Source organism: Brassica napus, chromosome A9 (assembly GCF_020379485.1).
Source record: "Brassica napus cultivar Da-Ae chromosome A9, Da-Ae, whole genome shotgun sequence".
Classification (NCBI taxonomy): domain Eukaryota; kingdom Viridiplantae; phylum Streptophyta; class Magnoliopsida; order Brassicales; family Brassicaceae; genus Brassica; species Brassica napus.
Window position 1 is genome coordinate 34117531 of NC_063442.1, and position 25501 is coordinate 34143031.

Here is a 25501-nt window from a genome sequence, read left to right on the forward strand (position 1 = left end):
AGAGTCCTTTCAGTTTACTATAATTATACGCGGAAACAAGACCAAGATTGTTTAGAAAAAGATGCATATTTTGCCATTGATTCTGAAAAAGATTTTACAAGATCTGAAACTGAAACAATCGAATCAACCGCCGAATCCATACAGAGTCCGACCCTGCCTCTTGAGAGCGTAGACAACGTCCATGGCCGTCACTGTTTTCCGGCGAGCGTGCTCCGTGTACGTAACGGCGTCGCGAATCACGTTCTCTAGAAAGATCTTGAGAACGCCGCGAGTCTCTTCGTAGATCAAACCGCTGATACGCTTCACACCTCCTCTTCTCGCTAGACGACGGATCGCTGGTTTGGTGATTCCTTGGATGTTGTCTCGGAGGACTTTCCGATGCCTCTTGGCTCCTCCCTTTCCCAATCCTTTTCCTCCCTTTCCTCGCCCAGACATTCTTTTCTCAGGAAAATTTAATATTCAAAAGCTTCGATGGGGAGAGAATAATATGTTGATGGTTGAGTGAATGGGGGAGGCAATGAGGTTTTTATATTAAAAGGGGGGGGGGGGGGTGAGACGAGAATGATTTGTGTGCGTGTGTTTTCAATAAATTTGAGAGATTCTGCATCGTCAGATCGTTTACAATCGACGGTTGTTGTCATCGATCCGCGTGGTTGTAAGCTTCTGACTTTTAAACCGTTAGATATGTTGCTATCCGCGTCATATGCGTGAGTGAAATTTTGAACCGTAAGATCTTGTGATTGGCGATTCGCAAGACGAGGGTAACGAGCGGGAGTGTGAATGCTTAAGCGCGGACATGACAATATTTTAACGAAATTATTTGTATTTGTATTTTTCGTTACTTTTGTGCGTTGCACTCATCGGACGTGTCCGATTCCCGATTCGGAACCGGAATCGGAAATTCGGAACCTTGTGAAAATTTACGAAATCTCATTTTCACAAAGCTTCCACAATATTTTTTTTTAAACATGTTGGAAGCTTATGATTCAGTTTTTGAATCACGCTTCCATTCTTTTAAAATAAAATACAATGTCATGTATCAATAAAAAATATAATCATAGTTTTTAATTTATATAAAATCTAAGTTTTAATAGTAATGAACACAGATAATATAAATATATAAATATTAAAATTAATACTATAAATTATATTTATGTATTGAGTTTTTTATTAAACATATATCATATATACAAATATATTGTGCCAATTATTTATGAAGTATTAAAAATAATTAATATAATAATTTTTTAAAAAACTTAATTTATATATATTTTCACAGTTTTAATATGAAATCATTTCAAAATTATTATAAACGAATAAATACTTTATTTTAAATTAATATCATATAATTTTAGTCCTAATTTTTAACATTTTAATATATATATATATATATATATATATATATATATATATATATATATATATATATATATATATATATATATATATATATATATATATATATATATGTGTGTGGATATATGCTTCCTATTTTTTAAAAAATCTCTATTCTCTGCTTAGCTTTCGTTTCCATGTAACATAATTTGTGATTAAGGAGATAGTTTTCTAGGGTTTAAAGGGGCATAAGTAATAATGGAGAAAAGGTTCCTAAAAGAGAAGCAAAGCAGCTCAGAGGAAAGAAGAAGAAGCAACTCAGAGATAAACGATTTGCCAGATTCCTTGCTTTGTCACATACTCTTTTTTCTCTCGACAAAAGATTCAGTTCGAAGCAACCTTTTGTCAAAACGTTTCAGGAGTCTCTGGTTACAAGTTCCTGCTTTCGACTTGGACTCACTCCAATTCAACGATGATGTTTTCAGTTTTACGGACTTCGTCGATAGATTTCTTAAATCTGACAAAAATCTAACCTTGAATAGATTCAAGTTGATATGTTCTCCTAACGATATTGATGATGATGATGATGATAACGATAGTGTTTTGGAGTTGTGGATAGATGCTTTAGTTAGGCGTAGGGTTCATCATCTGGATTTTCAAGGTAACTGAGACGATGACAAAATAGTTTGTATGCCTCTTTCGCTATATTCATGTAATACCTTGGCCAACTTAAGTCTCTACCACCACGGTACAAAAAGACAGCTCGGTTCCCAATGGCGAACCCCTGGTTCCCTTCTGGTAGTGCTTCCGCCCTCAGTCCGCCGCTTGCCACCACTGGTGACAGTCGCTCCTCCACCCCTCCCCTTCTCCCAGACCCCCCTGACCCGCTCAGCCCCTTCCCTACTCCTCTATTCCCCCCCTTATCCTCCTCCAAACCATCTCGTTCTTCCCTACGTACTGCCTATCTCGGGCCTGTAGGAAAGACTTCTGGCTCTGAATCATCCGCTCCTACAGATTCTCTTACTGCCCAGGCACTTGTATCTGTGGCTCCCTCCACTGATTCTAGAATCACTGCTGCTGAATCTAGATCTGAAACTACTGTACCTGCTAAAGTTCCTGAAAACTTTACCATACTCCCACCCAAAGCTTCCTCACCCTCCTTAACCAATACAGCTTCTAGCTCGGTTCCTCCCCCCCTCCCAACCCCTAATGTACCCCTTGTTCCTGACCTTAATCCCCATTTGCCTAACCCTAACCACGCCACCAACAAAGCTGCCTCAAATGCAACCCACTCCCTCACAAATAACCCTACCCATCAAAAACCTTCTCTAGTAGAACGATTGAGACAAACCCAAGATAAATCTTTCTCAAGACTAGCTCCAGTCTCGCTCTCAGACTCAGGAAGGCCTCGAGTATTAATACCTGACAGTGTTTTCGCGAAAGGAGCAGAAATGCATAGAGATTTCATTATCTGTCATTTTAATGGTAGATCTCCGCCGTTCAAACAGATTCAGAGTGTTCTGAACCATATGTGGGGAAAAGGTAAAAGGGTTGAAATTCACAACAACCCCTTATCTCGATCCATGTTGGTTCGCATTCCCAGTGACTACCTTCGACAAAAGATCTTGGAAAAGAATGTCTGGTATGTCGGAGACTCTATGTTTCATGCTTCTCAATGGAACTCTAGCTCAGATAACTCATCGCCAAGGGAAGCCATCCAAATTTGAGCTCACTTGACGGGCGTTCCATTGGACCTTCGTTATCAGGCTGGCCTGAGTTTAGTAGCAGGATTAATAGGAGAACCAAAGGAGACAGATGAATTCACCTTAAATCTGGTCAGCTTGGAGCTCTCTCACATGAAAGTAGAGGTGAAACTATCTGAACCTCTGCCTCGTGTTGTTGAGTTCGTAAGGCAGAGCGGTGAAGTGGTGGAAGTACAAGTGGACTACCCTTGGGTTCCTCCTACTTGTGCTCACTGCAATGAGTTAGGACATATCTCTCGTAATTGTCTCCTTCTGCCTGCTCCGCCGCTAGGAGCCGCCTTTCCAAGCTCAAAAGTATTAAAAAAGGCTGCTCCCAAAGCTGTCTCCAAAGACAAAGTTTATGTTCCTGTTGCTACTCTTCCGGTGGTCCCTGCTGGAACTCTACCTTCACCCTCCTCCTCTGCTCCTCCCCTACCATGTCCGCCTCCTCCCCCTGTTGCTCCTGTCACTGCAGCCCCTCCCCTCCATCACCTCGATCCTTCCCCTTCAAAAAACCCTCCTCCTCTACCCTCCTCCCCTTTGATCTCTGATAGCTCTCCTCCCTTAACCTTCACCTCTCCTGGTGATTTTTTATTCCCTATCAGCCCTCCTGCAACCACAGAAAAACAATCATTACAAAGATCAAAATCCATTCCTAGCCTTCACTCTTTTCCTTCATTCATGAGCCAACTTGCCTATTTTTCTTCCCTTCCACCTCTAACCTCAAACACTCTCCCTACCAAAGAAAATTGCCCCATAAAAAATACTTCACCCGACCCCCCCTCCATACCCATTTCCAACCCTTTTGATCACTTGGCTACTGAGAGTGCTCTTCATTCTGAAGAGCCTCAAAATCTTTAACTATGTATAGTAAGGTATTTTTTTGGAATGTCCGTGGTCTAAATGATCCGGATAAGCATCAGCCCTTTTGTGATTGGCTCCGTAGCCATCAGCCTATTTTTGGTTCTATTCTGGAAACTCATATCAAAGATCATAACCTCAGCTACTTAATGGGGAAGCTATGTAATGGATGGAACTTTACCTCCAACCACGCTTCAGATGAGGATGGCCGTATCGTTTTAATCTGGAAACCCACAGTGGGTGTCAGTGTGTTGCACCAATCAAGACAATCTTTAACATGTGAAGTGAAGATACCAGGCTCCTTGCCTTTCATCTACACTGCTATATATGCGTGTAACACAAGAAGTGAGCGTTCTGACTTATGGGTGGAGCTACTGAATCTGCATCAGACGCTAGACCTTCATGCTTCTCCTTGGATGATTGGTGGTGATTTCAATCAGATCATCCATCCAGCAGAACACTCGGCTCCTGCTGTGGACTTCCTTACTCACCACATGATTGAACTAAGAGATTGCTTAACTCAACTTGAGGTCTTTGACCTGCGATACCAAGGACCTCTTTTTACTTGGAGCAATCATCAGCCTGAAAGCCCCATAGCAAAAAAACTTGATCGCTTCCTCATCTCAAGCCCTACCCTGAACCTTTTTCCTAATTGTTCTGTCCAATTTCTCCCACCCATGTTCTCAGACCACTGCCCCTGTCTTGTCGACTTAGATTTTAAAACACCCTCCTCTGGTACCAAGCCTTTTAAATTCTACAACTACCTCACTAAACATCCCGACTTTCACCTTGTGGTACTTCAAGCGTGGACTGAGGCTGGAAGCCTAGTGACCAATCTCACGGACCTATGCTGGAAGCAGAAACAAATCAAAAGGGAGTTAAAAAGTTTAAATAGAGAGAACTTTTCACAAATTCAACAGAGAGTGTGTGAGGCTAACCGTTTGCTACAAGATGTGCAGGTACAAGCTCTTCAGGCGCCATCCACCTTTCTGTTCGAAATGGAGAAGGACCTGCTGCAGAAGTGGCAATTTTTAAGGACCATAGAGGAATGTTACTTCAAGCAAAGATCTAGAATCAACTGGCTGAAGGAGGGTGATCAAAATACGGCTTACTTTTATCGTGTTGTCCAAGTGAGAATGAACTACAACGCTATCAGATCTTTCATCCTCCCATCAGGTGTGGTGATCTCTGACCCCCTTCAGATGACTGCTCATGCGATCCAACACTTTCAGTCAATCCTCGGTCCCCTGCTACTACTGCCATCCCCACTCTATTCTCCTCCTACATGGTTCCAGTCTCTGTCGCCTTTCCAATGCCCATCATCCGTATCTCAACAAATGCTTCTTCTTCCCTCGCATGAGGAGATAACCAGGGTTCTCCTAAGGCTAAACCCTAACAAGGCGCCTGGCCCCGATGGCTTTACTTCAGGTTTCTACAAAGCGGCATGGGACATTGTGGGATCGGAAGTCATCACCTCTATCTTGCAGTTTTTTACGTCCTCATATCTACCTACAGCAGCCAACTCAACAATTCTCTCTCTTGTTCCTAAACGTCCTGGAGCCTCCCTTATCACTGACTACAGGCCTATCTCATGTCTAAACACGATCTATAAAACTATCTCCAGACTACTCGTGAAGCGTCTCAAGCCATTGTTGTCCGATTACATTGTTCCTAATCAAACTGCTTTCGTCAAAGGGAGATTGCTGGTTGAGAACACGGTCCTAGCTTCTGAGCTGATAAATGGATATCACAAAAACTCAGGTCAGAAGCGTATAACCATTAAGGTTGATATAGCAAAAGCTTTTGACACCTTATCCTGGGAGTTTCTCATCAGCTGTTTAAAAGGGATGGGGTTACCTGAGCAGTTCATTGGTTGGCTGAAAGAATGCGTTTGTACTACAAGCTTCACACTAGGCTACAATGGTGAAACTCATGGTTTTTTTAAGGGTAGGAGGGGCCTTAGACAAGGTGACCCTCTCTCCCCTTATCTGTTCGTCATTGCGCTAAACAGCCTCTCGCTTATGCTGAACAAGGCCGCTCGTGACCTGAAATTCAACTACCACCTCCGTTGTGAATCAGCCAGATTGACTCATCTATGTTTCGCTGATGACTTACTCATATTCATGGATGGCTCGATCCAATCCCTTCAGGCGGTTCTGCAAGTGCTAAAGGAGTTTGAACTTCGCTCAGGCCTGGCTGTGAGTCTACAGAAATCTTCTTTCTTCTCGTCTGGCCTCTCTGATGAAGAACATGACCTCATCCAGTTCTCCACGGGCATGCCACAAGGAACGCTCCCGGTCCGCTATCTTGGAGTTCCTCTCTGCACCAAAAAACTCTCATTACTCAACTGTGAAGTTCTAATACAGCAAGTAAAGAGGAAATTCAACTCATGGAGTGCTAGAGCATTATCTTTTGCTGGTCGCCTTCTCCTCATAAAGACAGTTATTGTGGGCATTACTAACTTCTGGTGTTCCTCTTTTGTTCTCCCAAAGGCTTGCATCAAACGCATAAATTCTTTATGTGGAGTATTCCTATGGAGAGGTAACAGTGAAGAACATCATACAGCGAGGGTGAGTTGGGAAATTGTGACGCGACCGAAGGAAGAAGGCGGACTTGGAGTGAGGGACCTTGTGCAGTGGAATAAAGCTTGTATGATGAAGTTAATCTGGCTCTTCTTTTTATAAGCAGGTTCGATTTGGGTAGCTTGGTTTCGAGAGACAGTGCTCAGTGGTGACCTCAGCTCCTTCTGGACGGTCCAACCTAGTGTGCGAAACTCATGGTTAGTCAACAAACTACTCAAAATGAGAGGGGAGATTTATGATTGGATCAAGTTAAAGGTTGGGAATGGTATCACAACAAGATTTTGGACAGACAATTGGTCACCTTTCGGCTCTCTCCGAAGGTTCCTTGCAAATGACTCTAATTTCTCGCTTGGGGTTCAAGATGAAGCAACAGTATCTTCTCTCTTCAGGAATGATCATTGGCTTCTTCCACAACCTCGTTCTGAGAAGCAACTACAGCTGCATGCTTTCCTCACAACCCTGGACTTAACAACAGAGGAAGACTGCTATGAATGAGAGATAGGAGGGAAAATCTCATCAGTTTACTCAACTGGAGATGTTTACAGATGCTTGATGGGGAATAGAGCTCCAGTACCTTGGGAACAAACGGTCTGGATCGCTGGAGGCATTCCAAAGCACTCATTCCTCTCCTGGTTATTCATCTTAAATCGTTGCCCTACCCGAGATAGATTACTACGTTGGGGACTGCAAACGCCAGCAACTTGCCTACTCTGCAATTCTACTGCGGAATCAAGAGATCATCTCTTCTTTGCCTGCCCACTATCATGGAACCTGTGGTCTACTTTGGCTCCTCGCTGTGGCTTGAATCCAGCTCAACAATGGACTGATGTTTTAGCCCAATTACGACCACTCAATAGTCGCAACTGGAAGGGAAGGCTTACCTTACTCACTTGGCAGTGTTGCTTGTACTGGATTTGGCAGGAAAGGAATAGTAGACTCCACCGGAACACCTTTCGCTCTCACGATGCACTACTGCGGTTGATTGATCGTCAGATCAGAGACCGTTTACTCAGCTACAGAGACACTAGTCCCCGGTTATCCTCAAGGATGATGCAGCAATGGCTTGCCTGAGACTCCACAGCTTCCTCGTTAACATCGTCTCTCCCATCACGACTCTCCCCCTTTCAACTTCCTTTACAGGCTTTCTTTACCTATTGGGCTATTATGATCTTTGATTTGGGTTGAACAATGTTTGGGTTTTCATGGGCTCGGAAAACACTAGCCATTGGGCATGTAATATTTTCATTCTCCTGCAATTTAATATGAAATTAAGTTCAAAAAAAAACTTAAGTCTCTACCACGTAGCTTTGAGTGACATGGAACTAGAGTTTGTTGCTTCCCTACCTTGTCTGAAGGTTATGTGTTTAGATATTGTAAGGTATGAGTATGACGATTCGCTGATCCATGACGAATCCAATTACCTTGAGACACTTCTAACCAGCTGCCCGGTTCTTGAAAAGTTAACCATAATCAGGGATATATTTGATTATCTTAAAATTATTTGTGTGCGCTCTAAGTCTTTAAAAAGTTTAACTCTATGGGTTGACTCATGCCAAGTTGGTCTCTTGGAAGATCATGTTGTGGAAATAGATGCTCCGAGGCTTGAGCATATGAGTCTCCATGATCACTTATCTAGAAGCATCGTTATACACAGTATTGCTCCCTATGCATCGGTGAACATCGATGTTCACTTTGATGGGAATGATGGTTATACATCACTGGACCAAGATGATGATGATTCTAATTCCAAGAGGACTATGATCCGTAATTTCCTCACCAAGATATCCACAGTCTCCCGCATGGAGATCTCTTACAATACTCTAGAGGTCATCCATGATTACTCAAAATTGGAACAGTTACCTCACTTCTCTAACTTGTCTTGGTTATATGCTTCTTTCCTTGACTCGTTTTGGGAATTGCTGCCAACCTTTCTTTGTTGCTGCCCGAATCTACACATACTCGTCCTGGTGAGTCTCTTATTATTCTCTTGTATGTAAAAGTTTGCATATTCATCCCATAAAACTTAACTATCTCTTTGTTTGGGGCATATAAATTATCAGGAATTTGTGTTTGATATAGAGGAAAGCCCAATGAAACTCTCCTCTGTGCCACCGTGTTTCCTATCGTCTCTCAAGTATGTTAAGCTTGCCACGCAAGGCACAACAAAAACTTCAAGCCAGATGAAATTAGCTAGATATTTTCTGAGTCATTGTGCTGTCCTGAAGAAACTGAGCTTAAGCAAGAGTTTTGGTGATGGCATCATCAAGAAAATAAAAAAGATTCAAAGAAAGTCTAGAGAGTGCATCATTGTCACTGGTTGTGTGGCTTACCATAGACAAGATGAATAATGAATCCAACTCTTATAGTAGTAGTAATCCAGTGTAAGACTATTTTAGGTTTTTTTTTTTTTTTTTGTGTGTGTGAGCACGGCTTCAAGTTTCCTAGGTTCCACCTAGATGTTATCAAGCTAATTTTCCTTCTTTAAAGAGTTTATACTCTCGATCAGACTCTATTAATCTTATATCTTATGAAGTTGGGTGTTATGTGAAAAAAAAGAGATAGTTTTATTCATAAGTGAAATAAGGTTCTTGGTGTGTGTTTTAGGCGTCTCGGGTTACTTGCGAGTTAATCTCAAGTGGGTGATTGTGAAAGGATTAGACACTTTTTGTTAGGGAATTGTAATTTTGAGGTTAAGAAATTTGTATTGAGATTTGAGATATATAACATTACAGAGAATCCTGTCAGTCATAAACACATTTTCCGAAATTTACTTCCATTGTACTTTCTGGAGCATTTAACTTTGATTTTTCAAAGATACTTTCTTGATTTTTCAGTATTTAAATGAAATCAACACAATAATGGCACAAGGTTCTCTCCAAAGCATGACACATCAGATTTTAAAATGCCTATAAGACTGCCATGTCAATAAATGAAAAAACTGTGAAAACCAATAGAAACATTTTGTCTCTCCACGTTTGTTTGTGCTTTACCTTTTCTTCTTCGTTTATATCATCACTTTCACTTGTCAAAGATTTGATCAGATGGGTTCTTTGCTCTTTCTTTTCCTCTTTCGATTTGATCGATCTCTCTCTTCCTCTTTCGCTTTGAAATCGAACGAGGATGGGGAAGAAGACAACAAAGAAGGCAAAGGCTGAAGAACTTCAGACCCAATCAGGGATCTTCACCACTCTCTTCTCCGGTGAGGTGGCTGAGGCCGGCGAAAGTTCTGGCTTTTCAAGTCTCTTCTCCGTTAACAACCCTTTCCGGCGAAAGAAGCCTATGCCAGAAACCAACGAACCTAATATTATTACTCATTGCATGTCTCTCTCAATATGAATATGATGGTTCTGTTTGCTGCTAATTAATATTATTGTTTGGATTTGTATTGGTTTGACGCCATCGTACGTTGATGCTTCTCTGCAAATTTGTTTTTAGGAAATAATATTGTTTCTTAATAGGTTCTCATTGTTGGGTAGTTGTTATTTGCCAAACAAATGATTAGAATGAAATAGTATTGGTTTGACGTACACTAAATTTTCTTTGATCAATTCTTTAATGTCTTTTCTTCCTTCTAAACAATGTATATAGATTCGTTGTTCAGTAAAATAGTATATAAACCAATGAAATACAATTCACATGAATTCCTAAGGAAAAACTTTGATCAAAAAAAAAAAAAAACAGAATTCCTAAAGAATTTAAGACCCGTCAATATCGATTTCAGAGAGACAAACATTTACATTTGTGTATTTGACTTGGGCTCATTGAATTTTTCCTTTCTATCAGGCCAAACAACGACCTTCCACGTTCTTTTAAACTCTTTATTAGTTTGTGATGGCTTTTACATAAGGCCATCTTTATTTTTATAGTACTGTCATCGCTTTAAGTCCATACCTGAAGTTCTCTAATTTTCCAGTTACATAGTTTCACAGGTTATAAAGAGTAGTGCTTGCTTCTCCTTCTCTTCTACCAAGCTTTTGTTTTGATGAAGATTGTAGATAAAGGAACAAAATGGCTACACAGGAACATTCATCACTCTGCCTTCCCACCAAACCATCCCATCATTCAAAAAAGAGAAGATTATAATGTGAGCACGGCAACCTGATATAGCAATCTGCTCACATGCGTTTTTCCAAATATCATGAAAAATCCATTTTTTTTTGTAAAAGGCATTCATAAATGGACAAATCTCCAAAATAGCACCTTTCTAAGTTTATATCACAAAAATAGCACTCAAAAACTAAAATGACCAAAATAGCATTTTATCTTTTGAAAATTTTAAATTTTTTTATTTTTTTAAAATTTGAAATCTTATCCCCAAAACCCCACTTCTCAACTCTAAACCCTAAAACCTAAACTCTAAACTCTAAACCCTAAACCCTAAACCCTAAACTCTAAACCCTAAACCCCACCCCTTGAGTGCTATTTTTGTGACTTTTGGCATTGAGTGCTAGTTTGGGAACAAAAATTTGATTTAGTGCTGTTTTTGTCTTTTTCTCTTCATAAATCACGGGAGTTACAAAAAGGTTAGTGATGTCTATTTTTAAATTGGTCGTATATTAATATATTTTAGTCATTTACATTCATAGGTATACACATGAATGTCAATATTTCAAAACATTCAGGTGTAAGAGATCAGAGTTGTGGTGATTTTCTTGCGTCTTTTTCTTTAGTATGTAAGTAATATTTTTAGGTTTCTTTTGTGTGTTTGATTGTTTTGGTGATTATGAGTTTATTAATGATTTACTGATATTTGGTTAAGTGTATGATTTTTTTTATGTTGTTGAACCATTCTTAGGTATTGTTCTTAGGTACTGTATGCACGTGTAAACCTTAACAAAATGACAGTCTATTTACCAACACGAGTATGTTTAATTAACACGAGGCTTAAAATACATCAATCCATATCATGCTCTTTTGGTATTTTAAGGAAACATGAAATAAATGGAACAAATAGGAAACATCAAATAATAACATGGAACCATTTGTTAAGATGTCTAGGACCTCGAAGGACTTGAGAATATAAAGGAGGAGTGATATCAGAGAGAAAATTGTTTGATGCATGCTTTTGGAGTTAGACAAGAGAATAATATGTAAAACGTTGGTTGTGGGGACTTGGTCAGAGTAGCTGGAGAAGAAGACTAATGGATATACGGGAGTAAAATGAAGAAAAATGAGATGATGATTGGCTCGAGTGAAGGTCAAAGAAAATCAAGATGAATGACTCAGTTTAAGACGAAGATGACCAAACTTTTTTGCAAAGATTTAAATTACTGTAAAATAAATGATTAAAATGAAGTGAATCCATCATGGTGAAAAATGATCAACGAACAAAACATTCAAATTATCTTCATCGAGCAGTAAGATTGGGTTGATGATGGCCACAACTTGTGGAAGATTTTATTACAGATGATTTCAAAGAAACTGTCTTGCCGTTTAACTTAAAAATGTTCTTTTTTCTCTATATTACTGTTTTTTGGCGACAGGGTATGATTGGGCAAATAACATATATTATTAAGAAGCTGAAGGTTTATGTTAGATTGTTCCAACAAGTGGTCGGGACCCATCTCCATGAGAAGGAAACTTTATTTTTCTCTAGAATCTGCAGAGAAAAGATGCAGTGACACATGTGATTAGATGTTAAGGAGGTATCGAAGAATTCTCTTCTCCAAAGACGAATTACATTTCGAGCTCTGCTTTCTTTTTATTGTCTTATGTTTGAAATGAATATGGCGAAAACGTTAGGTCTCTGAGGATTACAGAAAAAAATACTTTAGGTCTCTGAGTAAAGTAGTTAAACTTTTCACTATTTCAGTTATGTTTTTTTTTTAAATGCGTTGTGAAACTTTAGTGTTTGGTCATATATACACTGTTATTATTAATGGACTAACCAAACACTGATGCATTTCAAGATGATGCAAATTTGCAAAAAAATTATGTCTATTTATTCAAAAAGATCAGAAATCAGACTGATGATTTGGCTAGGGATATTTGTGTGATGACCATATCTGATTGCTGGTATAAGATGGTGTACGAATAGTCAAAACAAGTGCATTAATATTTATAAAATATGTTAATGTTTTTACATTTTAAAATTTATAAATTTTCTATATCGTTTAAGGTAGGGGTGGGCACTTTACCCGATATCCGAAGTGGCACCCGAACCCGATCCGAAAAATCCGAACCGAAACCCGAACCGAAGTAGCAAAATACCCGAACGGGTATTGAATAAGGAGATATTGGATACCCGAACCCGAACGGGTAATACCCGAACCCGAATGGATATCCGAAGATAACCGAACATATGTATAATTAACCTTATATTTCTAGTTTACATCTCTCATTTTATATAAAATATTTATATTGATACTACACATACTTTAAGTTCATATGATATACATACAATTACGAAAAAAATGATTAGCTACTCATTTAAAATGCATGTCAAGTTTTTTATTTCAAAAATTAACAAAAAGTTACAACCAAATTTTTTTTAAAAAAATAACTAAATTAGTGTCTTTTTAGTTTTAAAATATTATGTCCAAATCTATTAATCATTCAATCTATTAAAAACAAAAAATTAGTTAACTTAAAGTTATACTTTTAAATACAAGAAACTTGAGAAATGAAAATTTTAATTTTTTTTTTCAAAATCTAAATATCCGAACCCGATCCGAAATAACCGAATCCGAACTAAAAATACCCGAACCCGACCCGAAGTACAGAAATACCCGAACGGGTTCTACACCTCTATACCGAAATATCCGAAAATCCGAAATACCCGACCCGAATCCGAACGGGTACCCGAACGCCCACCCCTAGTTTAAGGAAGAGACACTTATGTTTACAGCATAAACACTTCAGCTAAGCTTCACTTCAAGGTAGGAGGATGATAGGAGAAGAAGTGCCGATAAATCTTCTGCCAAGTGCATTTGAAACACTAATGCTAGGAGTTTTTTGAAGATGTAGTTTATATTATTAAATGAAGTTAAAGCCAAGTAGACGAAGGGGATAAAGCACGGATTATATTATGTTTAGAAAGAAGCTTTCTAAAGATAGAGAGGAAGTTGCAATTACTTAGCAAGTTGGAACAAGCCATCTTGCTTTTAAGTCTGATGATTCGAACTGTGTTGTTTTCATTTTTATTGGGAAAAAAATTAACAGTTTAATTCGAAGTCAGTTCCGTTTAAGCATGAAATAACATGACTTATAAAAATCAGTTAGTGTTATAATATTCCGCGGCGTAGCGCGGGTTTTGCCTAGTCAGAGGTAATAAGAGATAAAATGATAAGTTTCAACAAATAATCACCGGACAAAATTCTCTTCAAATCCCAAATACTAAAACAAACATAAAAAAAAAAAAGAGTAGTTTGTCATCCTGAGAGAAACGATGCTCATTTCTTCTTCTCAGTAGCACCACCACCACCAGACCTACATTCATTACAACAACAAAATCATTTGCTGTCTATGTTTAGAAATGAGTATTCGGAATGGAAATTTCAATTTGAAGATAGTTTTGCTCTTACTTAACTATGCACGAGTAACTCAGAGACATCAAGAAGAGCAAAATGCACAGTAGTCAAAAATGGAGCTTAGGTTTTTTTTATTACCTCATCTTGCGGAGAACGCTAGACATCTCCTCTCTCTTCCTCTTGGCTCTCTTGTGGGTTCCCAACTTACGCTTAGCCACCTTGAGAGCACGCTTGTCTTTACCAACCTTTAAAAGCTCAGTGATTCTCTTCTCGTAGGGGGCAAAACCGGCAACTTCCCTTATCAAGGATCTGATAAAGAGCGTCCTCTTGCTCGTTTGCTGAGCACACCCAAACCACATTCAATTTACAGCAAATCAAGAACACAGCACCACGAATTTAGTACAAGACAAGCTCAAATTAAGGAAAACAAGAAGTACAAAAACTGCATCGACATTGCTAGACAAAATAGTGATTTCAAACAAAGCCGTGAAGTTAGAACAATCACAAATAACGATGATAGCACTTAGGATCATGAATCCAGAAACAGTATTAGAACTATGTGAACAGAACTAACTAGGAACTATTAAAACTAAGGCCAAAGAATAAAAAAAGTGAGAGAACATACTCCTTTGCGAGCACGGGGACGAGGAGCCAGCTCGCGTCTGGTGACAACATGTCCCTTGTTCAACCCCACGAACAAACCGGTCTTCACTTGAGGAGCTGTCATCTTCTTCTGCAAACTTTTCAAAAACCAACAACAACAGAAGATCAATAAGAGATTTCTATACAGTTACAACATCGATGAAACCGATGCACAAGACCATCACGAGAAGAGATAGCATAGAACTGGATCAGAAGTCATATACCTTGTTTTTTGTATCGAGCTCGGAGGAACACGAGTGAAACCTCTGAATGTGTATATACGGAGGAGGCTAAAGAGAAACCCTAACCCTTTTCCAAATAGATTGGGCCACTATTGGGCCTTAAACGCGGGCTTAGGTTTGGACTTTACAGTTTAACCCATTTTAAAAGAGAGGGTAAAAACGTCTTTTAGTTAATTGAACCGGAAAAAGAGGAGCGAAGCCTTTTGACCCGTTTAATAATTTTTACTGCTTCGCCATTCATTTTGGTTTTGTGTTCGTTTTTTGTTTTGTTTCTTAGACAGATTGTTTCCCGAGAATCTTCCTGTAAGGTTTTCATTCTCTTCTCTTTCTCCTCCTGTTTCCTGTATAATTTAGATCGTTTTTTTTTTGTTTTTACAGATCCTGATTTCTTTATTCCTCCACCTCGTTCTCGATTGACAATTTGTGTCTCTTTGATTCTTTGAATTTGATTTCTGGATCTGTAAGTGGCAAAGATTGGTATATTATTCAATGCAGGCGAGGCGAGCACAAGTGTTGATAGTGTTATTTGTTCAACTGTGTTTCTCTGGTTGATATTGTTTAATGATAATATTAAATCGAATTGGAAAACGTGGTTCTGCTTGATCTAGAATCTTTCTCTCATTCCTTTTAGATTTTGATTCTTGTCTTTTCTCTCTCTGTCTGGATATAATTTGTAGGGCATTGACTCGTTGAAAATGAATTTGTTATTTTTCTTTGTTTATCATATAATATAATAATGCTATGGAAAGGATCGTTGAGTTGACTGCTTTGCCTTTTAATCTATTCTTGTTTTATATACCAAAATTGGTCTTATGTTTATTTCTTTGCAGAAAAGTAGAAAATGGCTGACGGTGAGGACATTCAACCCCTTGTATGCGACAATGGTACTGGAATGGTCAAGGTAAATATTGTAATTTTTGTTGATCTGATGAATAATGTAGCTAAGTCCATCTCTAAGATGGTTTTATGTTCTGTGTTTGACTTAGGCTGGTTTTGCTGGAGATGATGCACCAAGGGCTGTGTTTCCAAGTATCGTAGGCCGTCCACGTCACACTGGAGTCATGGTTGGGATGGGACAGAAGGATGCATACGTTGGTGATGAAGCTCAATCCAAGCGTGGTATTCTAACTCTCAAGTACCCTATTGAGCACGGCATTGTCAACAACTGGGATGACATGGAGAAAATTTGGCATCATACTTTCTACAATGAGCTCCGTGTTGCTCCTGAGGAGCATCCTATTCTACTCACTGAAGCACCTCTCAACCCTAAAGCTAACCGTGAGAAGATGACTCAGATCATGTTCGAAACTTTCAATGCTCCGGCTATGTATGTTGCCATTCAAGCTGTCCTCTCACTTTACGCTAGTGGTCGTACTACCGGTAAATCCAAAATCATATAGCCCTTTTTTTACTCTGCAGATTCAACAACTGTGTATCTTCAACATTTGTTGATCTATGCTTGTAGGTATTGTGCTTGACTCTGGAGATGGTGTGAGCCACACGGTTCCTATCTATGAGGGTTACGCTCTTCCCCATGCCATCCTACGTCTTGATCTCGCCGGTCGTGACCTCACAGATGCGCTGATGAAGATCCTCACTGAGCGTGGTTACTCTTTCACCACAACAGCTGAGCGTGAAATTGTCAGAGACATTAAGGAGAAGCTCTGCTACATTGCTCTGGACTATGAGCAGGAGCTCGAGACGGCTAATACCAGCTCTTCTGTGGAGAAGAACTACGAGTTACCTGATGGGCAAGTGATCACCATTGGATCTGAGCGGTTCCGTTGCCCTGAGGTTCTTTACCAGCCGTCTATGATTGGTATGGAGAATCCCGGTATCCATGAAACCACTTACAACTCCATAATGAAATGTGATGTGGATATTAGAAAGGACTTGTATGGTAACATTGTGCTCAGTGGTGGAACCACTATGTTCCCTGGAATTGCTGATAGAATGAGCAAGGAGATTACTGCTTTGGCACCGAGCAGCATGAAGATCAAGGTTGTTGCACCGCCTGAGAGGAAATACTCTGTCTGGATTGGAGGATCCATCTTGGCTTCTCTCAGTACCTTCCAGCAGGTAACTAGTACAACCAGTTTTATTTCACTCAAACCAAATAATTTCTAGTCATTTCTGACTGATATATGTCTTTCATGATTTTTGCAGATGTGGATTGCAAAGGCGGAATATGATGAGTCAGGCCCGTCCATTGTTCACCGGAAATGCTTTTGAGTTTGAGTCTAAGCCATGGGGGTTTTCCAATTCATCCTTACTGGGTTTCATCTTCGTTCTTTGTTCCTCTTTGTTCTTCTTCAATATTTTCAGATTCTGGCCTAAGACATTTTGAAGCACTTGCATTATCTTTTTGTAGTATGGATACTTTTTGCGTCTGTCAGTGAATAAGAACACCTATTTTCCTGAAATTTTCAAGGTTTTGGATAGCAGTAAAAGTACAATCTATTGTTATACAATAGTTGAATGTGTTGTTCATAGCATCAGCTTACTAAGATGGACGTAGACTATACTATAGCTTCATGTTGTACTTTGCTAATATTCGCGTAAGATAAAACGTGTTAAAAATAGAAAATTATAGAACTCGCATCATCATCAAGCATTCAAATAATCAAACGAACCAGACCTATTAGTCGTCTCTAACTTAATTTACATAGCATAACATCTCAAAATCACGAAGAAACACACAACTTGCAGTTTATGTTTTTGAGTTTATAAGGAAATGCGTGAGCACAAACCACGTCCACATATCATACATATTCCCTTTAATGGCGTCATGTGATCATGATTTGAAGATCAGAACAATATTTCACCAGGTGTCATAGCTGCTGCAAAACCTCAAGTCCATTTGTGAAAAAGCTGCATTAGATTCTCTGACAAGAACTGTCGTACGTTTACAATGGAAGAGCTGGGCGTTGCCGAACAACGTTCAACAAGCCCCTTGTAGTTGCCTGTTGCAGTGAAACAGAGTAGGTAAAGAAGCTCGACTTCTATGAACCACAAAATCTTACTGTATAGAAATCACTACCTCGTAGAAAGAATTGAAATTTAGGCGTAAAAGAAAACGTCTCAAGAACGGGGCTCGCTGGCTCCCGGCCAGCTTGCTGCTTCTCAGTATGGTGTACAAAGAATTCGACTTCTGGTTGAACTCCTTCAAAACCGCAAGAAAGACAAACTAATGAAACAGAGCACTTTGTTTGAATTGAATGTGCGAAAAGATAACGCACCTCGGATATGTTTTCAAGTTCCGAAGTGTTTGGATTGCTTTCATGATTCTCAATGTTCCAGCAGAACTGGAGACAGAGTTTCATGATGCTGTCGAGTATCCTGGAGACTGCACCAATGTCGAGGAAAGATTGAGAGATAAGAGCCGAGAGATACCTGCATTTACATAGTATAGTGGGTAAGTAGTAGTCGTAGCAAAGAAACTAAACCCAAATTTATTTATAACAGTAACAATAGCTCACTCTTGATGGAAGCCAACGAGTTCAGTGAAGTCTTGAGAGTCTTCGATGTGAGTTTGCAACACCTTCCACTGAGATTCTATCACGTCAACCTTAAGACAAAGAGAAATCAAACCTTAGATGTTTTTGCTTTTTATCAATCTGCCTTGAGACCCAACTTTGGGTTTCTTTACCTGAATGTAAAACTGAAGATTCCTTATAAGAAACGCCATGTGCTCTCTGACTCGCCACATGGGTCGTATGCCTTGTCGTCTTTGCTGAGATATTGATTCCTTTGTACCATCTTTTCGATGTTGAGCAAAATCCATGTGATCTTGATGCATTACAGAAGCCCATGATTTCTCCAATTCCATCTGAGTTCTTTTTAGCCGTATCAAGTACTGGAACACTTTGAGATACCTAAAACACACAAAACTATAGCTCTTAGAGAAAGCATCAAGCATTTCAAGTTCCTGAAAACAGCCAACGAAATTGATACAAGGCCTCTGAAGTGAGAAAAATTCGAAGAAAAAGAGGATTCAAGCAATGCCCAATGATTCTTACTTAGAAAGTACTTCTTGAGTGAAAAACAGTTGCATGGGCCAATCAACAGAATACTCAAGAGCAATAGCGTCCCAGCCATCCACAGAGGTGTCTGATGTAAGATTCGCCTTCCCGGTAAGAGCGAGTTTAGATCTCGCCAGATCAGCTTGAGAAGATCTTACTGTAACTCCAAATGAAGGCAACCTGTTGAGCAGCAGTTAAAGCAGCGAAATTATGGACCAGTTGGTTGAAGTAATTATTAATGTGTGCTTCCCACTTAGATCAAAGGCTGGCAAATACTCATCTACTAGAACGTGATGTTACTGACCTTAGGGATACCCTAGAGAAATACTTATCTTCCTCGCCAATTGTTTTTGTTGCAGCCTGTGCGTTTATATACACAATTTGACCTCATCAGAACCTTTTATCATGAAAACTCTTATATGTTGTATACACTTACCAACTGAAATGGTACCATTAGATCAGCTTCTCCAGTTGACTGGCGAGGTGGAAATCGCATCAACTGGCGACTCTCCTCCAGAAAGCACTAAAATCAGAAAGTCCATAAGATATGAGGTTACATGTCTACATGTCCTTTACTGAGGCTAATGCAAGAAACGAGGACATAAACACACGATATGGATATAAATTAACCTTATTTTCAACTCAAGAGTGACAACAGATATTATATTCAGTTTACCTGAAAGAAATCTCCTTTTTCTAGCAGAAAATAGTCTTTTAGAGCTTTAAGATGACCATTGAGATCAGCACGCACAACGACGAGCTGTAGAAAGGAAGGTATGTAATAAAAATTGATCCAAAATTCCAAATGATTAAGAATTAGAAGTTGACAGGTGAGAACCTCACCTGCCAAAGATGACTGGCTGCTATTGCTCGAACAGAATCAACAGTGCACTCAAATGATCTCTTGTGAAACTCAGATGATTCCTGCACGTAGAGGTTTAAAATTTAAGTATAATGTGATTGTAAGAGAGACAAATACTAGTGCTATCATGAACATGAAAATAAAGGTGTCCCATGAATGAAACCGAAATAAACCATGAGACAGTCTCCCAACCAGTACCTTCAGATCTTTTAACATAGCTTCGATCTTGTCTGCCTCAGATTGAGGGAGTAACTCTTCCCCAGTAAGATCCGCATCCAACTCAGTTTCCTTCTCAGAGAAATCACTATGCATAAATCCACGAATTCTCTGGGAGCCACGCATTGTCTGCTGAAAACTCTTGTCCTTCTGGAACTGGAAAGCAGGACTGGGATTTCGCAAAACCCTTATGGCCTTCCCCGCAAAAAGAACTGATTCACCAAGACGCATAGGAATATGATCAGGTAACATATCCTGCAATATAAGCACATAAACATCATTACAAATACATTAACTGTACCTAATTAAAAACTAAAAAAAATGGCATGGAAAATACCAAAGAGATGTGAAATCCAGAATGCCAATCAGTTAAAGATGTCTCGTGAACTGAGGTACGAGCCAACTTTTCAGATATCTCTTCCTGAGATGAGCGATGATCTAAATCGCCATCTTCCTGCCTGCAAAGTATATCAGAACTGAACTGTATATTCTTTAGAGAAAAACATACAGAAACCAAAGTGTACAGATATAGGCAACGGCATCAGCTCAAGACTACAGAAGCCAATATATTACGAGGACCACTAATGGCGACACTGAGCAAAACAAGATGACACTCAGAGAGTTAAAAAAAAAAAAAGAAAAGAAAACAACATAGAATTTACAGTTACCTCTTAATGAAAAACTCTTCATGGGGATCCTGGAGAATCCCATAGACCATCCAAGCCGCGAGTTGATTATACATGACCTGATGTCCATGCCAAAGAAGCCTACACATGGATATTGGAATAAGCAACAATACAAACTTTTTTTTAGTTTACTGTACATCGAACGACTAAGAAACAAAGCAAAGTGAATACCTTTGAAGACAAGCCCTGAGTTCAGGAACACCACAATGACACCTTTTGTTCAATACATTCAAAAGCCTTCCTCCACGAATATCATCACGCTCAATCTCGAGAACAACCTCGTAAAGTGGCGGGAAGAGAAGGAAAAACTAAACAGATAACAAAGGTATTGGCTTTACTCATACTGCAATCCTAGGCTCAATGCATTCACGTGTTGTTGAGAAATGTATACCTTATTGAGTCCCTGAGTCACCGTAGCTAAGATAGGCGTAGTCTCAGCCAAAAGCTGCTGCTCAATGTGAAGAACCGCAGACCTGTAAACCGAAAGAATCTCTACAATTCCATTAGCAATAGCTCTGCGGTAGACACTGGGCTTCTTCTCGTTACTAGTCTGCTTTGACAGCTCATCGGCTCGTTCCAAGGGATGCACACTGGTTACTGACCTAATCCAGCTCAAGTTCCGGGACTTGTTCGCGAACCGGTCAAGCTCTCTGTAGTAAAACCCTAGCTTGATCAACCTCTCGATCAGGTCCCTAGGAGAGAAATCGAAATCAGATCGATTAAGGAGAAGAGATCGAAAAGAGAGAGAGAGAGTACCTTTCGCTGGGTTGGATGAAGGAGATGTCGGGGGCGAGTTTGAAGGTGGATTCGTCGGAGAGAGGGGAATCGAGGCCTAGGGTTTTCAATTGCTCCCGCTCGTCGACGATGAGGTCTCCGGTGAAACCGAGGAGAGCTAGGAGAAGCTCGTGCAACATTGCGAAACTTTCTCGGGAGGGAAAGAGAAAAAAATCAAAATGACCGGTCACAGTCGCCGGAACGGTTGGTTCACTGGTGTGGTTCAGTGGCAAATGATGTAAATCTATACTAATAAAAGGGACCTTTTGAGGTTCCATAGAGCGTCCACATAAGCAAAAAACACTTTTCACAAAAGATTACACGTGGCATAAAATATAGTTTTATTCTATACTAATAAAAGGGACCTTTTGAGGCTCTATCCACATAAGCAAAAAAAACTTCTCCCGAAAGATGACACGTGGCATAAAATATAGTTTTACATTTTAATATTACTAATTTTCGAAAATTATAAATAATATGTAAACATTCAACATAAAAAATAAAAAAACTATATTAAACATATGTAAGATTACCATTTTTCACTTGAAAAAAGACGGCTTATCTCCATAATGTAACATTACCGTATTATAAAAAAAAAGTAAAAAAACATTATATATAATTTCGACAATAATAAATATATGTAAACATACAACATAAAAATGGAAATACTACATTAAACATATGTAAGATTACCATTTTACATTTTTATTTTAAAAAATAATATGTAAACATACAACATAAAAAATGGAAAATCAACATTAAACATATGTAAGATTACAATTTTTCACTAAAAAAAAGACGACTTATCTCCATAATGTAACATTACTATTTTGTAAAAAAAACATTATATATAATTTCGAAAATAATAAATAATATGTAAACATACAACATAAAAATGGAAATACTACATTAAACATATGTAAGATTACCATTTTTCACTAAAAAAAACGGCTTATCTCCATAATGTAATATAACCATTTTATAAAAAAAAAAGAAAAAAAAACATAAATATAACTATTTCACTATTTGTCCAAGTTCTTCTATTAAACATTGCCGTTTTACATTAAAAATGGAAAAATACATTAAGATTTAAACATATATCTTAAAATATAAAATATAGATATTAACAAAATATAAAGTATAAGAAAGAGAAATACACAATATATAGAAAAATAAATAATAAGTAAATATTATAAATATATAAATCTATACTAATAAAAGAGACCTTTTGAGGCTCCATAGAGCGTCCACATAAGCAAAAAAAACTTATTCCGAAAGATGACACGTGGCATCAAATATAGTTTTACCTTTTAATATTACTAATTTTCGAAAATTATAAATAACATGTAAACATACAACATAAAAAATGAAAAAACTACATTAAACATATGTAAGATTACCATTTTTCACTTGAAAAAAAAACGGGACATTTGCTAAAACCAACCCAAATATTCAAGTCAAATGTAAAAGTGTACCCCACTTTCAGTCAAATGCAAAACCAACCTAAAGGAGTAGTAAAAGTACTATTTCACCCTTATGACCAAACAAAAAACATAAATGTATTTTACGTTTCTATCCTTTGGAAGTCTACACGTAATAAAAGAAGTCTACATATATATAGACTTCCTACGAAGTCTACTTTATAGACTTGTTTTGTAGTCTACACTCTAATTTGGTCTACTAATTTAATTTTGAAAATGTATAAAAATAATTATTGTGATATTTTTAATTAATCATCAATATAATGGAAAATATGAAGTAAATAAATTAAAATTTCATATAATCGAACAATTTTGAAGAATATATACTAATTTGGTTATCATGTGCTAGACTATGTTCATAGTTTAGAAACAAAAGGTTCTAACATGTTATGTCTTTTAGTAGTTGATTTCATAGGGTTAGATTTTAGATTTTGTTTTTTTTTTTGTTTTATTAACTTAAATCTGCATATTAATGTTTAGTAGTTTATATTTTGTATAAATGAGACTTTTTGATTATCAAGCAAAACATTTAGGGTTTGATATTTGTGGTTTAGGGTTTCGTAGACCTACAATAAAGTCTATTTATCTGAAGACGTCTTTTTCAGTCTATATTTTTCAATTTGTTTTACAAAAAATCATTATATTTAAACTAAGTTAAGTTCCTTAAGAATAAAAAAGTGAAATCATATACTATAACTATTAAAAAATAAAGAAATAAATTTAATAAATCATATATTAAAATTATTAAAATAATAAAGAATAAACAACAATAATTAAATTATTATAGTAGACTTCCAAAAAGGTCTACTATGTTATAGTAAGATCTACTCCAAAATTTTAATTTTAGTAGACTTCAAACGAAGTCTACAGTATCGTAAATTTTAACCTAGTTACATTTTTGTCTCCCTATATAAACAAAATTTATTCAATTTCTCTCTAAAGTGGCTGCACAAGTTCTTAAAACTCTCTCCCTTCTCTCTAAAACTTTCTCTCTTCTCTCTAAAATTCTCTCAATTGTTTCTAAATCTCTCTCATTATCTTCTTTCTATCTAAAATTTTCTCAAGTCTTTCTCACAATATTATCTTGTCATTTTAGATATTATGATTCATGGTTTTCATCTTCTCCTTTAAAAAATGTAAGTTTTAGATCTATAGATTTTAAATGTGTATTTTATGTTTATTTCTCACAATATTATCTTTTTTTGGTAGGTATTATCACTCATGGATTTCATCATCTCCTCTAAAAATGTAAGTTTTAGATTAATAGATTTTAAATATGTATTTACATGTTTATATTCAAATAAATTTATAGATCAAGCTCTATACATTAATTTGCTACTAGTTTACCTTATAAATTATATTATGTAAAGTATTTTCAGATTTAAAATTATTTTCACATTTCAAAATATATAGATTTTTTCAGATCTGAAAATTATCAGACAGTGTAGACTTCTAAAGAAGTTTACTAAAGCTTGCAGACTTCATATGAAGTTTACTAAACCATAAAGTTTAAGCAGACTTCATTGGAAGTCTACAAAAATATGACTTTAATTTTTTTCTATGTTTTTTAATAATTTTATCTTATTTTGCAGGTATTTTCTTCCATAGTTATTCTCTTCTCCTCCTAGAAATGTAAGGTTTACATCTATAGATTTAAAATATGTGTTCTAGTATTTATATTCAAATAAAGTTACATATTAAAATTCATATTAATATGTCTTTAATTTATAACTATTTTGTCAATTAAATCATATTTTTAAAAGTTTTTTAGATTTAAACTTATTTCATATTTTTAATGTATTATTTTTCAGATCTATTTTTTTTTATAGAGTAGACTTCATTTGAAATCTACTTAAAACTTACGGCTGGTAGACTTCAAATGAAGTCTACTAGCCTTGAATTTTAAGCAAATTTCATTAGAAGTTTACTCAAATATGATTTTAATTTTTATCTTATTTTTTAAAATTTTATTTTATTTTGCAGGTATTCTCTTCCAATATTTTCAAATCATCTTCCCAAAAATGTAAGCTTTCCATATATTCATTATAAGATATTTTGTGTTTATAATGAACTAAATTTATAGATTCATACATTATCTTTTTGCTTTGTTACAAGGATGACAAAAAACCATTTTTGAAATATTTTCCAGAACAAAGTATTTTCAAATTTTCTAAATGCACACTTTTAAATATGAAAATTTTCCATTAGTGTAGACTTCAACTAAAGTCTACTAAACAATAACTTTACGTAGACTTAATAAAAAGTCTACTAAAATATGATTTTATTTTTTATCTTATGTTTTTCTCATAATCTATCTTATTTGGCAGGTACTTTTTCCAAGACTTTATTTGAAGCATCAAGATTATGAAAAATCAAACATACTCAAGAATACTTTTTAATATATTGCTCTGTAATAACTTTCATAATAAAATATTAATTTTTAAATAATTTTTTAATGCATAATCTATAAACATTGTATTCATTTTTAGTTGTTTTCACTTGTATGATATTATTAATTTTTTGTTAGATATCAATTTTTTCACAAGATCTAACCAACCAAACAAGTAAAACCACCATAAGCTAAAAT

The 25501-nt window shown here is 37.1% G+C and overlaps 6 protein-coding genes across 8 annotated transcripts; 3 read left to right on the forward strand and 3 right to left on the reverse strand.

The window, feature by feature from the left end:
• Window positions 1-47: 47 nt before the first annotated feature.
• On the reverse strand, window positions 48-509 carry LOC106366149 (histone H4). Its single transcript, XM_013805713.3, has one exon. It carries the CDS (start codon window positions 433-435, stop codon window positions 124-126), a length of 312 nt encoding a protein of 103 aa, XP_013661167.1. The 5' UTR covers window positions 436-509; the 3' UTR covers window positions 48-123.
• A 2682-nt stretch (window positions 510-3191) lies between these two features.
• On the forward strand, window positions 3192-3938 carry LOC111200750 (vegetative cell wall protein gp1-like). Its single transcript, XM_022692071.1, has one exon. It carries the CDS (start codon window positions 3192-3194, stop codon window positions 3936-3938), a length of 747 nt encoding a protein of 248 aa, XP_022547792.1.
• Window positions 3939-7836: 3898 nt separating this feature from the next.
• On the forward strand, window positions 7837-8868 carry LOC111200749 (F-box/FBD/LRR-repeat protein At1g16930-like). The gene is made up of 2 exons (XM_022692070.1): window positions 7837-8487; window positions 8581-8868. Exons 1-2 carry the CDS (start codon window positions 7837-7839, stop codon window positions 8866-8868), a joined length of 939 nt encoding a protein of 312 aa, XP_022547791.1.
• Window positions 8869-13790: 4922 nt separating this feature from the next.
• Window positions 13791-14971, reverse strand: LOC111200317 (60S ribosomal protein L36-2-like). The gene is made up of 4 exons (XM_022691105.2): window positions 14856-14971; window positions 14615-14729; window positions 14128-14327; window positions 13791-13948 (listed from the first exon to the last, which is right to left on the reverse strand). Exons 2-4 carry the CDS (start codon window positions 14714-14716, stop codon window positions 13912-13914), a joined length of 339 nt encoding a protein of 112 aa, XP_022546826.1. The 5' UTR covers window positions 14717-14729; window positions 14856-14971; the 3' UTR covers window positions 13791-13911.
• Window positions 14972-15046: 75 nt separating this feature from the next.
• Window positions 15047-17296, forward strand: LOC106366135 (actin-1-like). 3 transcript variants are annotated; one of them, XM_048741118.1, is made up of 6 exons: window positions 15123-15176; window positions 15252-15333; window positions 15704-15774; window positions 15860-16253; window positions 16339-16952; window positions 17040-17296. In XM_048741118.1, the coding sequence occupies exons 3-6, from the start codon at window positions 15715-15717 to the stop codon at window positions 17103-17105; spliced, it is 1134 nt and encodes a 377-aa protein (XP_048597075.1). In that variant the 5' UTR covers window positions 15123-15176; window positions 15252-15333; window positions 15704-15714; the 3' UTR covers window positions 17106-17296. The 3 variants fall into 3 exon arrangements, with proteins under 3 accessions (XP_013661150.2, XP_013661151.2, XP_048597075.1); XM_013805696.3 differs by lacking the exon at window positions 15252-15333 and having other exon boundaries at window positions 15047-15181; XM_013805697.3 differs by lacking the exon at window positions 15252-15333 and having other exon boundaries at window positions 15059-15176.
• Window positions 17297-17432: 136 nt separating this feature from the next.
• Window positions 17433-21671, reverse strand: LOC106366134 (gamma-tubulin complex component 4). The gene is made up of 16 exons (XM_013805695.3): window positions 21416-21671; window positions 21051-21351; window positions 20831-20967; window positions 20642-20740; window positions 20311-20431; window positions 19956-20228; window positions 19739-19819; window positions 19572-19655; window positions 19332-19418; window positions 19200-19255; window positions 18893-19075; window positions 18523-18748; window positions 18353-18441; window positions 18113-18266; window positions 17914-18036; window positions 17433-17836 (listed from the first exon to the last, which is right to left on the reverse strand). The coding sequence occupies exons 1-16, from the start codon at window positions 21571-21573 to the stop codon at window positions 17780-17782; spliced, it is 2229 nt and encodes a 742-aa protein (XP_013661149.1). The 5' UTR covers window positions 21574-21671; the 3' UTR covers window positions 17433-17779.
• Window positions 21672-25501: the final 3830 nt, after the last annotated feature.

Bases quoted from the DNA above. Each gene is read 5' to 3' on its own strand.
- LOC106366135 (XM_013805696.3), top strand. From the start codon at position 15,715: ATGGCTGACGGTGAGGACATTCAACCCCTTGTATGCGACAATGGTACT. The intron at 16,254-16,338 runs GTAAATCCAAAA...CTATGCTTGTAG, and splicing joins CGCTAGTGGTCGTACTACCG to GTATTGTGCTTGACTCTGGA. The intron at 16,953-17,039 runs GTAACTAGTACA...TGATTTTTGCAG, and splicing joins CTCTCAGTACCTTCCAGCAG to ATGTGGATTGCAAAGGCGGA.
- LOC111200317 (XM_022691105.2), bottom strand. From the start codon at position 14,716: ATGACAGCTCCTCAAGTGAAGACCGGTTTGTTCGTGGGGTTGAACAAG. The intron at 14,328-14,614 runs GTATGTTCTCTC...GGGTGTGCTCAG, and splicing joins GTCCCCGTGCTCGCAAAGGA to CAAACGAGCAAGAGGACGCT. The intron at 13,949-14,127 runs GTAATAAAAAAA...TAATGAATGTAG, and splicing joins AGCGTTCTCCGCAAGATGAG to GTCTGGTGGTGGTGGTGCTA.
- LOC106366149 (XM_013805713.3), bottom strand. From the start codon at position 435: ATGTCTGGGCGAGGAAAGGGAGGAAAAGGATTGGGAAAGGGAGGAGCC.
- LOC111200750 (XM_022692071.1), top strand. From the start codon at position 3,192: ATGAAAGTAGAGGTGAAACTATCTGAACCTCTGCCTCGTGTTGTTGAG.
- LOC111200749 (XM_022692070.1), top strand. From the start codon at position 7,837: ATGGAACTAGAGTTTGTTGCTTCCCTACCTTGTCTGAAGGTTATGTGT. The intron at 8,488-8,580 runs GTGAGTCTCTTA...ATAAATTATCAG, and splicing joins ATCTACACATACTCGTCCTG to GAATTTGTGTTTGATATAGA.
- LOC106366134 (XM_013805695.3), bottom strand. From the start codon at position 21,573: ATGTTGCACGAGCTTCTCCTAGCTCTCCTCGGTTTCACCGGAGACCTC. The intron at 20,741-20,830 runs GTATTCACTTTG...ATCCATGTGTAG, and splicing joins CTCAGGGCTTGTCTTCAAAG to GCTTCTTTGGCATGGACATC. The intron at 19,076-19,199 runs GTCAGTAACATC...GCTGCTCAACAG, and splicing joins TTCTCTAGGGTATCCCTAAG to GTTGCCTTCATTTGGAGTTA.